General features: G+C 36.7%; 1 protein-coding gene across 2 annotated transcripts in view; it reads left to right on the top strand.

The window, feature by feature from the left end:
• STAM2 (signal transducing adaptor molecule 2) overlaps positions 1-17,294 on the top strand; it is a 51,049-nt gene that overhangs the window by 26,443 nt on the left and 7,312 nt on the right. Inside the window, exons 8-12 of one of the 2 annotated variants that reach the window (XM_018063083.1) lie at positions 8,532-8,626; positions 10,638-10,717; positions 10,852-10,939; positions 12,732-12,786; positions 17,087-17,240. In XM_018063083.1, coding sequence (XP_017918572.1) covers positions 8,532-8,626; positions 10,638-10,717; positions 10,852-10,939; positions 12,732-12,786; positions 17,087-17,240 — 472 coding nt within the window. Of the gene's footprint in view, positions 1-8,531; positions 8,627-10,634; positions 10,718-10,851; positions 10,940-12,731; positions 12,787-17,086; positions 17,241-17,294 lie in introns of both variants that reach the window. The other variant, XM_005676127.3, reaches the window with a different exon arrangement.

The raw sequence follows: 17,294 nt of genomic DNA, 5'->3' as shown, positions 1-17,294 counted from the left end.
TGCTGAATATTCAGCTTTTGACTTTGGTGTGTTTAAATCATACTAGAACCTTTTCTGCCGTAATTCTTTCTTTCTAAGATTAGTTAGACAGGGTAGTTTGAGTTTCTTATTCTTTCGTTAAATTTGGTAATAAAGTGTTCTTTGTATCCTGGGTTAAAAATGTATTGAATAATATTGTTTATTATCACAATTGAGACACAGAAATATTCAGTCATCTGAATGTATTTACATTGAGAATTGTATATACCAAAATTACTGGCAAAAAAAAAAAAGAAGAGATATAGCTGTAATACCTTTGATCAGCTCAGATAAAAACTACGCTCAGCTCCTCCCCAGTTGTTAATCTGCTACTGCCTCTCCCTCACAATTTCTCTATCACTTAAAGTTGTAATAAAGAATAGATTTGTCTTTATTGAGCCTAATTCTACTTTAGTTTGCTTTTAAAAGAAATTGATGAAATTTAGCAAGAGTGAGACCTAACAACTCATTACTAACAGATTGCAAATGTATTTGGTATCCATTATAAATAACTTAGTAAGGATACATCAGTATATTTTTAAATTGGTAGATACCCAAAATGGTTTTACTGCGCTGCAGTAAATATTTATTGGGAAAATACTATATGAATATGCTGTGTTTATAATAAAGAATGAGAAAACAGTTCTTTTCTTCATAAAACCGAGAATAAAGTAAGGGAGTTAAGATTACTTTACAAGTAAATATGTGGTATGGAGATTGTGAATGCCATAGAAGGTAATGTTGGGGTCCAGAAAAAAGTGGAGTCACACCTGGCACACACCTCTAGGAAAAAAGGCTTATCCACTGGGTTCACTTTGGGTGAACTTTGATCTTACAGACCAGGAAAATGAAGGTCTCTTACACAGTCAAGATAACATTATGTTTACTTAGAAAATAATCTTTTTTTTTTTCCTTTAAGAATCTTTTTTGTTTTTCTTTTTTAAATAATCATGTGGAGCAGAGCACATGATCCCTGAAGGAGAATATATAGATGTGAAGGTGAAGGGTTAGTATGGGGTCTGAATGCTGACAGTCTGAAATGTCAGGCTTCTGGGTGTAAAATGTTTATAGAAGAACTTAAGTTTACACTTCTGATACTTTTATACAAGCATAAAATTAAGCACATTTATAAAATAAATAGAAGCAAAACTACAAAATGAGCGTTATTTTTATGTAATGAGAAAATTTTCCAGTGTAAGTTACCGCTCACAACGTAAATAATAGTACTGATCAGTGGCACAGCTGCTTCCTCATTTTCTTCAGCAAGTCTGTTCTGCTCACTGCTCTGATAACTCAATTTCTTCTGATTGTTTCTTATGTGGTTGTTGTGACTCGTTCATACATACCATATCCCTTGATGTCATTTGATGTTCATGTGGCATTATGTTATCCATACGGTCTGCAGGCTTGCAGTATGTAAAGGGTTACGTCATTGTGAAGCCATGTGTCTTTTTGTTGATGTCTAGTTAAAGCACAAATCCATTAAATAACTTAGACTCATACGAAACTATTTTCAGTTAAGGCTTATCCTTGCAAAAGAGAATGTTTTTTTCTGTTGTAAACTACTAAGAGAATTCAACATGAATATGATGGAATATGCAGGTTGATTAAATGTCATTTTGATGTTAGGAGACCCCAATCTTAAAACTGCCATGGATGTGCTCATCAACACACATAAGTTAAATGTTGTCATTCTAGGAGATTGGTTATTACCGGCAAGATTTTAAACACAAACGCACACTTGGGTACTAAAGTTAAATGGCCATCTTGCATTAAAAAAGAGGTTGTCTGGATGATGCAGAATATGACTATAGCCATCGTTTTTATATTCAGTTGAAATTAAAAGTACAAAATTTAAAACTTCACATATAGAACTTGAAGTCCCTTGAAAATATATCATTCTCTAGACAGGTGCAGATTCCTTATTAACAGAGTATACCAAAAAATGTCATTCTCAGTTCAGTTCAGTTCAGTCGCTCAGTCGTGTCTGACTCTTTGCGACCCCATGATACGCAGCACGCCAGGCCTCCCTGTCCATCACCAACTCCTGGAGTTCACTCAGACTCACGTCCATTGAGTCAGTGATGCCATCCAGCCATCTCATCCTCTGTCGTCCCCTTCTCCTTCTGCCTCCAGTCCCTCCCAGCATCAGAGTCTTTTCCAGTGAGTCAACTCTTCGCATAAGGTGGCCAAAGTACTGAAGCTTCAGCTATAGCATCATTCCTTCCAAAGAAATCCCAGGGCTGATCTCCTTCAGAATGGACTGGTTGGATCTCCTTGCAGTCCAAGGGACTCTCAAGAGTCTTCTCTAATACCTCAGTTCAAAAGCATCAATTCTTAGGTGCTCAGCCTTCTTCACAGTCCAACACTCACATCCATTCATGACTACTGGAAAAACCATAGCCTTGACTAGATGGACCTTAGTCGGCAAAGTAATGTCTCTGCTTTTGAATATGCTATCTAGGTTGGTCATAACTTTTCTTCCAAGGAGTAAGCGTCTTCTGATTTCATGGCTGCAGTCACCATCTGCAGTGATTTTGGAGCCCCCCAAAATAAAGTCTGACACTGTTTCTGCTGTTTCCCCATCTATTTCCATGAAGTGATGGGACCAGATGCCATGATCTTCGTTTTCTGAATGTTGAGCTTTAAGCGAACTTTTTCACTCTCCATTTTCACTTTCATCAAGAGGCTTTTTAGTTCCTCTTCACTTTCTGCCATAAGGGTGTTGTCATCTGCATATCTGAGGTTATTGATATTTCTCCCAGCAATCTTGACTCCAGCTTGTGCTTCATCCAGTCCAGCATTTCTCATGATGTACTCTGCATATAAGTTAAATAAGCAGGGTGACAATATACAGCCTTGACGTACTCCTTTTCCTATTTGGAACCAGTCTGTTGTTCCATGTCCACTTCTAACTGTTGCTTCCTGACCTGCATACAGATTTCTCAAGAGGCAGGTCAGGTGGTCTGGTATTCCCATTTCTTTCAGAACTTTCCAGTTTATTGTGATCCACATAGTCCAAGGCTTTGGCATAGTCAATAAAGCAGAAATAGATGTTTTGCTGGAATTCTCTTGCTTTTTCCGTGACCGAGCAGATGTTGGCAATGTGATCTCTGGTTCCTCTGCCTTTCTAAAACCAGCTTGAACATCTGGAAGTTGACAGTTCACGTATTGCTGAAGCCTGGCTTGGAGAATTTTGAGCATTACTTTACTAGCATGTGAGATGAGTGCAACTGTGCAGTAGTTTGAGCATTCTTTGACATTGCCTTTCTTTGAGATTGGGATGAAAACTGACCTTTTCCAGTCCTGTGGCCACTGCTGAGTTTTCCAAATTTGCTGGCATATTGAGTGCAGCACTTTCACAGCATCATCTTTTAGGATTTGAAATAGCTCAACTGGAATTCCATCACCTCCACTAGCTTTGTTCGTAGTGATGCTTTCTAAGGCCCACTTGACTTCACCTTCCAGGATGTCTGGCTCTAGATAAGTGATCACACCATTGTGATTATCTGGGTCGTGAAGATCTTTTTTGTATAGTTCTTCTGTGTATTCTTGCCACCTCTTCTTAACATCTTCTGCTTCTGTTAGGTCCATACCACTTCTGTCCTTTATCAAGCCCATCTTTGCATGAAATGTTTCCTTGGTATCTCCAGTTGTCTTGAAGAGATCTCTAGGCTTTCCCATTCTTTTGTTTTCCTCTATTTCTTTGCATTGATTGCTGAAGAAGGCTTTCTTATCTCTTCTTGCTATTCTTTGGAACTCTGGATTCAGATGCTTATATCTTTCCTTTTCTCCTTTGCTTTTCGCCTCTCTTCTTCTCACAGCTATTTGTAAGGCCTCCCCAGACAGCCATTTTGCTTTTTTGCATTTGTTTTCCAGGGGATGGTCTTGATCCCTGTCTCCTGTACAATGTCACGAACCTCATTCCATAGTTCATCAGGCACTCTATCTATCAGATCTAGGCCCTTAAATCTATTTCTCACTTCCACTGTATAATCATAAGGGATTTGATTTAGGTCATACCTGAATGGTCTAGCAGTTTTCCCTACTTTCTTCAATTTGAGTCTGAATTGGTAATAAGGAGTTCATGATCTGAGCCACAGTCAGCTCCTGGTCTTGTTTTGTTGACTGTATAGAGCTTCTCCATCTTTGGCTGCAAAGAATAGAATCAATCTGTTTTTCGGTGTTGACCATCTGGTGATGTCCATGTGTAGAGTCTTCTCTTGTGTTGTTGGAAGAGGGTGTTTGCTATGACCAGTGCATTTTCTTGGCAAAACTCTATTAGTCTTTGCCCTGCTTCATTTTGCATTTGCCTGTTACTCCAGGTGTTTCTTGACTTCCTACTTTTGCATTCCAGTCCCCTATAATGAAAAGGACATCTCTTTTGGGTGTTAGTTCTGAAAGGTCTTGTAGGTCTTCATAGAACCGTTCAACTTCAGCTTCTTCAGCGTTACTGGTTGGGGCATAGACTTGGATTACTGTGATATTGAATGGTTTGCCTTGGAAATGAACAGAGATCATTCTGTCGTTTTTGAGATTGCATCTAAGTACTGCTTTCGGACTCTTTTGTTGGCCATGATGACTACTCCATTTCTTCTGAGGGATTCCTGCCCGCAGTAGTAGATATAATGGTCATCTGAGTTAAATTCACCCATTCCAGTCTATTTTAGTTCGCTGATTCCTAGAATGTCGACATTCACTCTTGCCATCTCTTGTTTGACCACTTCCAATTTGCCTTGATTCATGGACATGACATTCCAGGTTCCTATGCAATATTGTTCTTTACAGCATCAGACCTTGCTTCTATCACCAGTCACATCCACAGCTGGGTATTGTTTTTGCTTTGGCTCCATCCCTTCATTCTTTCTGGAGTTATTTCTCCACTGATCTCCAGTAACGTGTTGGGCACCTACTGACCTGGGGAGTTCCTCTTTCAGTATCCTATCATTTTGCCTTTTCATACTGTTCATGGAGTTCTCAAGGCAAGAATACTGAAGTGGAGAAGGGAATGGCAAACCACTTCAGTCATTCTCTGCTCCCAAATATTATAAAGGATCTAGGAATAAATAAACCTAACAAAGATACTTAAGGACTTCATGGAAAAATTATAAATCCTTTGTAAGATATAAAATAATATATATATTTATATATCAGTAAATATAAATGGAATGAGATGTCATTTATGCTGAAGAAACTTTGATATTGTAAAGATTACTTTTTCTAATATTAATACATAAACAGTTCATTTCTAATTAAAAGCTCAATAAGACTTTTTTCCGGAGAACTTGGAAACATTTTTATTTTGACATTAACATGGAAATATGAAGGTCTACAATAACACAGAGAAGGCACTTTTCCTGTCACATATCAAGGCATATTAAGAGGTTATAATAAATATAGTCCATTGCGACAGGATGGAATCCAAAAATAAGCTTATAAACAGATAGCAGCTTGCTGTTTGAAAGATAGACTATCATAAATCAGTAGGAAAAATGATGTACTGTTACATAAATTTTGCTGGGATGAATTGACTTTCTATGCAGTATAAATAAAATTTGATTCAGCTTCACACAGTACATAAAATTTCATTCCAAATAAAGACCTAAATGTGGAAGAGCACTATAAAGGAAAATGTGAAACTATTAGGCAAATATAAAGGAGAATAGATTGAGAAGTTCAAGGTATTTGCATAATACAGACAAATGCTCTTCAGATATGTACAGAGCTCCTACATATTCATGAAAAGAGACACATGACCCAGTGAAAAAGGAAAAGTGGACAGAAGATATGAGCAAGCAGTCTACGGAGGAATTAGTCTGGATGCTCAGAAGTGCGAATGGGCACAGCAGTAAGAGATGATTTCTCCTGTGCAATACCAAGTGTTGCCTGGACAGTTAAGACATGTGAGCAAAAATGACATTCTCACATGCTGCTGAGGGAAAGGAGGTTGGGGAATTGCCACAACCACTTCAGAGAACATTTGACAACATTAGTAAAATGGAAAATGCTTAGGTTCTGTGGCCTAGCAAGCCTGTTTCTGTGAACATGCCTAGAGAATTATTGCATGTGTGCCCTGAAATCTAGAGTGATTATTACCCCAGCCTTTATAAGGGTGAAAGAAAAGACTGGAAATAACCTAAATGTCTGCCTGCATGAGGATGAGTACATCAAATATGCCATATCTGTGTGATGGATCTTTAAAAGGAATTAATAAAATCTGAAAGAATTAACCTATAAAATTTTAAAGATATATAATAATTAACATTTATATTAGGTTGGTGCAAATGTAATTGTGGTTTTGGACCATCAATTTTAAATCATTATAACTAAGCTCGAACATATCTTTATTAATCAAAATAGGAACCTTTTCAATCAACACATTTTTGCCAATGAGAAATAAGTTTACTTATTCCTGTAGTATAAAAATCTGTGCTTCAGGTCAATCCTAAAGGGTTCTACTCTATAGCATTGTGTCTAGGATTATAATACTGTACTGTGCACTTAAAATTTGCTGTGAAGGGAGATCTTTCATTGTGTTATCACCAAAAATTAATAAATAGAGACGGGTGGAGAAAGTTTTAGGAGGTAATGGATATATTTATTGTATAAACTGTGGTGATGATGTTCAGATGCATACTAATTTGTAAGTCCCATCAAGTTGTACAGTAAATAGGTACAGCTCTTTGTATGTTAAAACCTTAAGAAAGTGGTTTCGAAAAATTAAAAAAAAAAAATCTGTGCTTCAGGATTTGACTCTTGGAAAGCATTTTCTGCCTCCTGCTGGTTTGTGGAATCATTTTCCCTGCAAAAAGTTGTTGAGATGCTCAAAGAAGTAGTCAGTTGGTGAGAGGTCAGGTGAATATGGCAGATGAGGCAAAACCTTGTAGCCTAATTTGTTCAACTTTTGAAGCATTGATTGTGCAACATGTGGTCAGGCGTTGTCGTGGAGAAGATTTGGGCCCTTTCTGTTGACCAAGGATGGCTGCAAGCATTGCAGTTTTCAGTGCATCTCATTGATTTGCTTAGCATACTTCTCAGATCAATGGTTTCACCAGGATTCAGAAAGCTGTAGTGGATCACAGTGGCAGCAGACTACCAAACAGTGACTGTGACCTTTCTTGGTGCAAGTTTGGCTTTGGGAAGTGCTTTGGACCTTCTTACCAGTCCAACCACTGAGCTAGTCGTCACCAGTTGTCTTATAAAATCTACTTGTCTTTGCATGTCACAGTCTGATCAAGAAATGGTTTGTTGTGGCGTAGAATAAGAGAAGATGATACTTCAAAATGATTTATTTGATTTGTGGTCAGCTCATGAGGCACCCACTTATCGAGGTTTTTCACCTTTCCAATTGGCTTCAAATGCCAAATGACCATAGCATGGTCAACGTTGAGTTCTTTGGCAACTTCTCATATAGTTGTAAGAGGATCAGCTTTGATGGTGGTGTTACCTTCCGATGGCTGGCCACTATGCTCCTCATCTTCAAAGCTCTTGTCTCCTTTGCAGAACTTCTTGAACCACTTGAACCACTGTACTCTCCTTTCATTAGCAGTTCCTGGGCCAAATGTGTTGATGTTGTGAGTTGTCCCTGCTGCTTTACGACCCGTTTTGAACTCAAATAAGAAAACCACTCCAATTTGCTTTTTGTCTAACATCATTTCCCTAGTTTAAAATAAATACAAACAACAAGTAATAAGTCATTAGCAAAAAATATAAAGCAAGAAATGTGCATTAAAATGGTGTATAACATAACCATATTTATTTAAGAATACATCAATGTCAAATGGCAAGGTTCAACAGTGCAAAACTGCAATTACTTTTGTACCAGCTTAATATCTATAGAGTTGGCTATACATATCTCTATATATCTATACCTGTAGAGTAAACTCTATATGTAAACTCTATATGTAAATATAGAGTTTATAGATACAGTAAATGAATAAAAAATACATCTGAAGGAAGGTGACATAACTTGGTGGTGGTATGAAGGATGGATGTGAGTTTGGGATTTGGAAGTGTTGATAAAGGAAACTTAAGTGTTATCTGTAATGTTTTGGTATTTTTTTAAAGCGCAGAATCAAATATGACCAATTGTTGATAGGTTCTGAATTTAAGTATGAGAATATAGATGTTTATTTTATTTGTACTTTTTTATATCTCTTATTAAGTTTACTTCCCTGGTGGCTCAGATGGTAAAGAATTTGCCTGTAATGCGGGAGACCCAGGTTCGATCCCTGGGTTGGGAAAATCCTCTGGAGAAGTCATGGCTACCCACTCCAGTACTCTTGCCTGGAGAATTCCATAGACAGAGGAGCCTGAAGGGCTATAGTCCATGGAGTCACAAAGAGTAGGACACGACGAGCAACTAACACACAAATTTAAGAAGAACTACTTTTAACTATAGTGGAATTTGAACTAGTATTTTCAAAGTAGACTAAATTTAATTTTTATCTTAATTACTCTTGACACTAATGAAATATAGAGTAACAAATGGCATTTTTGTACTGTATTTTCAGTGATGCTAATTGGTGGAAAGGGGAAAATCACAGAGGAATAGGACTCTTCCCATCTAATTTTGTAACATGTAATTTAAACATAGAATCGGAGGCAGGTAAGTTAAATCTATGGAAAGGTTAAATCTATTGAAGTTTTTTGTTTGAATTTTATGATTCGGTTTGAAATATAAAGTAGATTGGCATTTAATTCTTGTTTTGAATAATTTATTTATAGATAATACAGTTTAACCTACTTCTTCCCAAATTAAGGGGTTAGCTTATCCCAGGTCAATTCCAAATTACAGTTATTTCCTTATCATTATATTTTAAATCCTTGGAGAGTTAATGTTCATGGGTACATATAAGGCATAAAGTAAGCTGTGCTTGACCATGTAAATATTTAAATCAGTGTAATTATGGTTTAAGAGGCCATTTGCATTTGTCTAGTACAAAAAATGTTTTATTCATCATTGAAGCGCAGTATCAAAGCAGGCAGGTTTGGGGATCCATTGACAAGTGCTGAGTGTGATTACAGGGGTTAGGAGTACTCCTAAATTTTAGATTTTTCCTTATATTGATTTGGTCCCAGGGAACTCAGAACAATAACAAAGTAATGTAATCAAGACAGTAGGTTCCTAGTTCACATCCTCTGAACTTCCCTCAGTTTTACAGCCACAGACAGTTCCACACAGCTGCTGCCAACCATGCCAAGAAAGCGTCCATTTGTTAGGCAGGCAGGGAGTTAGGGGGCAGGGTGGTGGTGCTGAATGTGCAGAACAACTGATAATAATACTAATGATGGTGAGGGTCAAAAATAAAATTGCTCAGTGGTGTTTAAGCACTTGCTTATCAGGTGTTGTGCAAAGTCCTTTGCTTGCACTATTCATTTAATCTTCTTAAGTCTGTGAGATAGGTACTTTTGATATCCCATTTTATAGATAAGAAAACTGAGGCAGGTTATTTAGCTAGTAGGTGGTAGAGCCAGGACTCTAAAGTTGGCTACTCTGCCATTAGAATGTACTTGTACTGACACAGCTGCTGAACATACTGCTTCTAATCTTTATAGTTCTAGGGAACTTAAATTGAAAGCTCTGTAGTATGTGTAACATCATCTTTGTATAGATTGAGTGATGCATTCAATTAAAATTCAGAGAGATGAATACTGAGTACTCTGCCACTCAATACTTCTTTTGCCTCCATTCTGACTCTTAAGTTGATCTGAACATTGGAGACACTAGGTTTAATAGCTTGATAGACCATGCTCAAGGAATGCCGTAGAATTCACTATAGGCTGGAGAAATTGAGCTTCTATTTTTAAAAGTAAAAAATACCCTGGATTTTCAGTAAATCCTTGTGTTATGCTGAGCTCTGCTTCTTAGGGCATACGTGAAAGTTAACTAAATATTTGAAATAACTGTTGGGACTTAAAACTTCTTTGGTTATATAGTTTTTGATTATAACTTTAAATTCAAATTTACTTTATTAAGATATAATACATTGTGGCAGTTCTCCAGTGAGCATTTAAATAATTTTCTATATATATATATTTAAGTTATTTTTCAACCTTCTCTTTTCTAAGAAAAGTTTTTGTTTTGTGTTGCTCTAACTATTATCAGGTTGAAATCAGGTCTCTTTTTTTATTTTTTACATGTAGAAAATAATTTTTTATAGCAGGAAAGAGTGTAGTTCATAGATTTAACTCTGAAATTAGCTAATTAGATAATACTCTACTCTCATATATATATTTTCACCCTAGCAATAACACTCAGTTTTAGGAAGGTGCCTGTAATGACAGTTCCCGTTAATATTGCTTACTTGTTCCACTAGAATGTAAGTTATATCAGGGTAAGGATTCCTGTTTGTTTTATTCACTAGTGTATTTTCAGTGCCTCAAACAATGCTTATCATATAGTAAGGGCTAAATAGATAGTTGTGGCATGAATCAATGACCATATGTAATAACATATATTGATTATGAAATGTTATGATTATATTGATTATGAAATGTTATTATTTAGAGTTTCCTTTTTTTTTCCTTATGAATAATCACAGGCTATTTATAAATTAATGACTAAACTACCAAAGTGAATACTGAGGAACTTAAAGTTTACTTTGTTTCCATAGCAGCTGTGGACAAATTGAATATAATTGATGATGAGGAGGAGGAAATTAAGAAATCAGAGCCTGAGCCTGTTTATATAGATGAGGTAGAGTCATTCTTTTGTTCAGTGGTTAAACTGTCAAGACTTTTAAAATGTGTTATTCTTGAGAATGCTTGAAAATAAATTTTTATAATCATTGAAATTACAGCTCTTCATAAAGTGTCCTGTTACTTTTTTAGGATAAGATGGATAGAGCCCTGCAGGTCCTGCAGAGTATAGATCCAACAGATTCAAAACCAGACTCCCAAGACCTCCTGGACTTAGAAGGTACTCAGTGAATATTAGGGATTACCTTAATGTCATTTAATGTTTTAGCAGTTTATAATGTCTTCAATTTTTTCTGCCTCGGGTTGCTTCCAGAGATTAGAAGTCTTTGGTGGGAAGTAGACTAGTGTAGTAAAATAGTAAACATATGACTTGGAAGATGTTACAACCTGCCTATCCTGTTCATTGGGGAAGTCTTTACTTTTCTGTAAGCCCACTCATGAAATTTGTAGTTCAAAAAAGGACAGAATTAGAAATAGCATCATAAAGTAACTGAGTCAAAATGTTGAAAATTCTTATTCCTCTTCTAATTCTCTTGTATCAGAATTTTAAAGGTCAAAATTATACATGATCTATGTTTACTTTGTAATGTAGGGGTATTTGATACATGCTGATGTGTCTTTTTACTCTCTAAGACATTTGAAGCAATTAAAATAGATGTTTTTGTGCCTTTTTAAAAAATCCATTGGGAGAAAAATCTCTGGTATAAATGTATCAGTTCAGTTCAGTTGCTCAGTTGTGTCTGATTCTTTGCCACCCCAGGAACTGCAGCACGCCAGGCTTCCCTGTCAATCACCAACTCCCGGAGCTTACTCAGACTCATGTCCATCGAGTCAGTGATGCCATCCAACCATCTCATCCTTTGTTGTCCCCTTCTCCCACCTTCAATCTTTCCCAGCATCAGAGTCTTTCAGATGAGTCAGTTCTTTTCATCAGGTGGCCAAAGTATTGGAGTTTCAGCTTCAGCATCAATCCTTCCAATGAATATTCAAGACTGATTTCCTTTTGGATGGACTGGTTGGATCTCCTTGCAGTCCAAGGGACTCTCAAGAGTCTTCTCCAACACCACAGTTCAAAAGCATCAGTTCTTCGATGCTCAGTTTTCTTTATACTCCAACTCTCACATCCATACATGACTACTAGAAAAACCACAGCTTTGACTAGACGGACCTTTGCTGGCAAAGTAGTGTGTCTGCTTTTTAATATTCTGTCTAGGTTGGTCATAGCTTTTCTTCCAAGGAGCAACCATCTTTTAATTTCATGGATGCAGTCACCATCTGAAGTGATTTTGGAGACCCCCAAAATAGTCTTTCACTGTTTCCATTGTTTCACCATCTATTTGCTATGATGTGATTGGACTGGATGCCATGACCTTAGTTTTCTGAATGTTGAGTTTTAAGCCAACTTTTTCACTCTCTTTCATTTTCATTAAGAGGCTTTTTAGTTCTTCTTTGCTTTCTGCCATGAGGGTGGTGTCATCTGCATATCTGAGGTTATTGATATTTCTCCCAGAAGTCTTGTATAAATTTTATTAAATTTTTCATAGAGGAAAATCTGGTTATGAATATAGAATATTGTGCTACTGTATCAATGTTTACATTGGAGATATAAAACTGTTATATTGAAATGGTTTAAATAAATGAAAAATTTATATATATCTGTATATAATTATTTTATATATTGTGACAAGTTCATTTTATTGTAACTGATAATAGTTTTTTAAGTATTTTTAAGGTTTTTGAGATAAGTCCAAATTTCAGTCTATAAAGTAGTACTTTGAAAGAACATGGTGGGATTTCTGTTCTGATTTTTACTTTGCCTTGGTCACATGGTATTAATATTGGTGCTGAATAGTATTACTGTTTGGCCTGTTACAGTCCTTTCTCTAGCATAACTTAATTCTCTTTATATTTTAGATGGTGTTACATATTGGTGCTCTGTTGTTAAAAATTGTTGAAATTGACTTAAACTGGTTTTTTAGTTTCAAGATTTTTAAATATTTTTGTGTTTACAGATATCTGCCAACAGATGGGTCCAATGATAGATGAAAAACTTGAAGAGATTGATAGGTGAGATTCTTCATACAGGAAATGACAAGTATAGTTTTCTTATGTTGACTTGTTTTGGCAGAACTTTAAGCTAGGAAGTTTTTGTGGAACTGTTCAGTCTCTTGAAATTGTTTCTGTTTCTAAAAACCCTTACAGACTAATAGAATGGTACTTCTGATTTCGATAATAGCTTTTTTCATGGCAATGTCTTATATGTAGAATGATGGACTCCTATTTTCATTTTTGTACTTGGGCTGGAGTTGAGGGATAATGAATAATGAAGAGTAAATCTGAATAGAGCACGAAATGAGAACAGGAATCATAGGCAAGCACTGTTTTATTGTAGCATTTGTAGCACTTTCCAGTGAGATTTCTTCTTTTACTCTAAATCCGATTTACACACCTTCTCTTCTCATGTTTCTTCCTTGTATTTCTGTATTTCTGTTGTCCTTTTCATTTCACTATCCCGTCGAGTCTTGCTCTTCCTTAGAGATAGCAGCACTGAAGGTCAGACTGTCAGGCTTTTGAGCTTTTACCTTAGTTTCACCCCTTCTCTTATTCCTCAGAGCTTTGTATCTTAAGTTGGAGGGGGCAGCCATGGTGAATGGCAGACAAGGAAGAAGGCTTTAGTGTCCCACCATCATCCCTTTCTAGTATCTGTTTACTGAGCTGGGGTATAAAATAGCATAGGAAGAACAGGAGCTACTTTGCTTCTTATCTGCCTTTACCAGAGAAAAGGTTTTTTCTAGTCACTGAGGATTATAATCTTTGTTCCCTAGGACTTTTTTTTTTTTTAATAAAGTTGTTGTATTTTCTGTAGAAATGAAAAATAAATCCCTGTCTCAGTAAATGAAATTATGGTGTCAGTTTCATCATATTTTTTGGTCTTATTTTGGAGAAAGCATGGAGTATCTACTGTTAATCTGTTATTTTGGTTTCAGTGCAGGTATGTTAATGGTTAGTAGATAATCAAATGGAAAAGATTAAAAAGAGGGCTTCCCTGGTCGCTCAGTGCTAAAGAATCTGCTTGTTAATGCACAAGACACAGTTGGATTCCAGGTCTGGGAAGATCCCATGTGCCACGGCACAGCTGAGCCTGTGTACCACAACTGCCGAGCCTGTGCTCTAGAGCCCGGGGACTGCAACTGCTGAGCCCACAAGCTGCAGCTGCTGAAGTCTGAACCCCCTCGAGCCTATGCTCAGAAACAAGAGAAGCCGCCGTAATGAGAAGCCCGTGCACTGCAGCTAGCCCCCATTCACCACAACTAGAGAAAAGCCTGCCCACACAGTAGCGAAGAGCCAGTGCAGCCAAAGAAATACATAAATAAAATTATTTTTTAAAAAGATTAAAAAGAAAATGGTATTATCTTAGGTGTGGTTGCTGCTGCTGCTGCTAAGTCACTTCAGTTGTGTCCAGCTCTGTGCAATCCCATAGACATAGCCCACCAGGCTCCCCCATCCCTGGGATTCTCCAGGCAAGAACACTGGAGTGGGTTGCCATTTCCTTCTCCAGTGCATGAAAGTGAAAAGTGAAAGGGAAGTCGCTCAGTCGTGTCCAACTCTGAGCAACTGCAGCCTACCAAGCTCCTCTGTCCATGGGATTTTCCAGGCAAAAGTACTGGAGTGGGTTGCCATTGCCTTCTAGGTGTGGTTAGGGCTACAATTATTATAAACCTTTCTAAAGACTAAAAATCTTTTAACTCAGCAATTTCAGGCCCATACTAAATACATAGGGATATATGCAGATTTAGCTCTTTGGGTGTTCTTCACAGTGTTATTAACAAACTTGAAAGTAACTAAAATGTCTTTCAATGTGAGATTGGTTTTAAAAAAATTATACATCCACACATTCTACAGTAAAAAGCATTATCATTGATAAACATCTATTGACATAGTGAAAAAAGCCAAAGAGATTACAGAATAATTTTATTTTTGTCAATAAAGAATATTTTCAGAGGAAAACAAATAATCACTTTATTTTTTAAATTATTTTCCTCTGAAGATATTCTTATGATATTACTTTTTTGAGCGAAAGCTCACCTGTTAACCAGTTCTGTCTTTAATTTCAGTCTCTGAATAGGCCAGCTAGCATTTTCTGTTTTATGCCCACTGACTGCAGATGCAGCTCCTGTTTTGGAAAATGCTTGTTATTCTTCAACAAATTTTTATTGACTATTTACCCTTGTTGAGCATTCAGAGATGAATAAAATACTGTTTCTTCCCTTGAATGGATCACCATTAGTTTGTTTTTCCTAAGAAGAAAAATAACTTTACTGTCAGAATATTAAATTTTAGCTTTCATTTCTGTCATTGTACAGAATGAAATTTTGTAGCATTTACCCTACTAGCAAATTATATTGGTTAAACATGTAAATTGACTTCAAAACAAGGTGTAGATAGAGTTATTGAAGAAAGATCCATAGCCTGAGCTTAACTATGTTTCAGGCTGTTCTAACATTCTTTTCTACTGCCTTCCCCAAACCATTTTTTACCACCTCTGTCAAAGTGCCTTTTCTACCACCTTTTCACTCTTCCCTTGTGTACCCTTCTTGTTTCTTTCAATTGCCTTGATTTACACTGTCCCACTGACCTGACTTGGTCTTCCTTTTTTGCTTGACCTTTCCATCCTTCCTGGAATACCAGCTTAAGTCCCGGCTTCTCCATAAAGCCTTGACAATCACATTAATCCCCTCCTCTAAACTCTTCGGTCCCCTACCTATTTCACTGAATTTTGCATTTGGTTATGTGCTATCTTATATCATTTACTATTTTTCAGGCCTTGTCTTCCTAACAGACTGCAGTCTTTCTGAAGGAGAGAATGATACTTTTGCCTAATTTCTCTATCCCAGGATAGTGTCAGGCACAGTTTAGTAAAAATTTGTTACTGCTTTGGGACTGTGTCTCAACTCCTTGAAGGTGATCTCAAGTGTGCACTCACCCTGCCCTTCAGTGTTCTTCTGGTGTTTCATTAGTGTAATACTAGCTTATATGGACTCTGGTTCTTAGAGTCTACGGTTCTTAGTGACACATCTGTTAGCATGGACGCTCATTTCTGAAACTTCCTGTGCAATTTACAGCCAGTATTTCTGAAAGTAGAGTTCAGCCTTCTTGATACAGTCATACATGCAAGAGAGCAAACACCACTTTTTGTTTCAGACATAACAGTCTCTGATAGAGGAAAGGTGACAAGTCCTGGTAGGATTCAGTCCAGGTCATGTATTGGGTAGCCCTGTGTCTGGCTGCTTGCTTTGCTTCTTGTCTCTTGAGTCTCTCTGTATTTTAAAAGCTACTTTAATAAACAGATTTGTGGGTGCTTTAGGCCAGATTGTGACCATTTAACTTTTATGAACTTGTCAGTTATAAAGGGAGTTCTTTATTACCCCAGAATGAAAGCAAAACTGTACCAAGTTGAAAGGACTGGCTTTGGAATTCCCTGGGCAAATTTGAAGATGCAAACTTGAAAATATTCTTATTTGGACCTATATTCACTCACTTTCAAAAGAAACCATTGAACAAGCTGCAAAGACTAGTTTATGTATACATTTTCTTATTTGCATTTTCAAGGATAATTATTAATTTTTTTTAGTTGAGCCTTTCATGAGTGTAAACAAATAAAAATGTGTCATTTTGTTTGTGAATGCGCTTATATCTCAGTCATATTGTATCTCACACCTGGCTCTGGGCCTTGCCTGAGTACTTTCTTTTTCTACTAAGATTTTTAATTAAGACTTGGACTCTTCCTCAATTCAAAAATTACTCTTGTTTGTAACTGAATTTTTAACAGAAACCTGTAACATAAGAAAAAAAAATTCTCCTAGTACAAAAATTATGAATTGGTTGCATTTTATGAGTTGTGGAAAGGAATTACCCTAGTATTATGAAGTTATATCAGCCTAGTCATTACATGAAGTAAATAATTCCTCCTCCTGTTTTCCCTGTTTGAATATTCTTTCATAGTAGAATCTTTTAAAATATGAATAGAAAATGTAAATTTTAAAAATTACTTTATGTTGCCAAGTGAAAAGTGAAGTCGCTCAGTCATGTCCAACTCTGCAACTCCACGGACTGTCACTTACCAGGCTCCTCAGGTGACAGTCCATGGAGTTTTTCAGGCAAAAGTACTGGAGTGGGTTGCCATTTCCTTCTCCAGGGGATCTTCCTGACCCAGGGATCGAACCCGGGTCTCCCGCATTGCAGGCAGACGCTTTACCATCTCAGCCACAGGGAAGCCCTTCTTTTCATTAGTCTGGTATGTTGCTAAAAATATGCTTAAATGCTTAAAAACTTTGAAAAGTAGTAAAGAACTTTTCTTCTATATCAGGAAGCATTCAGAACTGTCTGAATTGAATGTAAAAGTCTTAGAAGCTCTGGAACTTTATAATAAGTTGATGAATGAAGCGCCAGTATATTCAGTCTATTCAAAGATCCACCATCCAGCACATTACCCAACTTCATCAGCTGGAGTTCCAATTCAGGTGAGCATGCTTTTTGAGAACATTTTTCAAAATTTAAAAAGTTTTAAATTAAAA

This window comes from Capra hircus, chromosome 2 (assembly GCF_001704415.2).
Source record: "Capra hircus breed San Clemente chromosome 2, ASM170441v1, whole genome shotgun sequence".
Lineage (NCBI taxonomy): Eukaryota > Metazoa > Chordata > Mammalia > Artiodactyla > Bovidae > Capra > Capra hircus.
The sequence above is the reverse complement of the archived record's forward strand: the minus strand, read 5'-3'. Positions and strand labels throughout refer to the sequence as shown.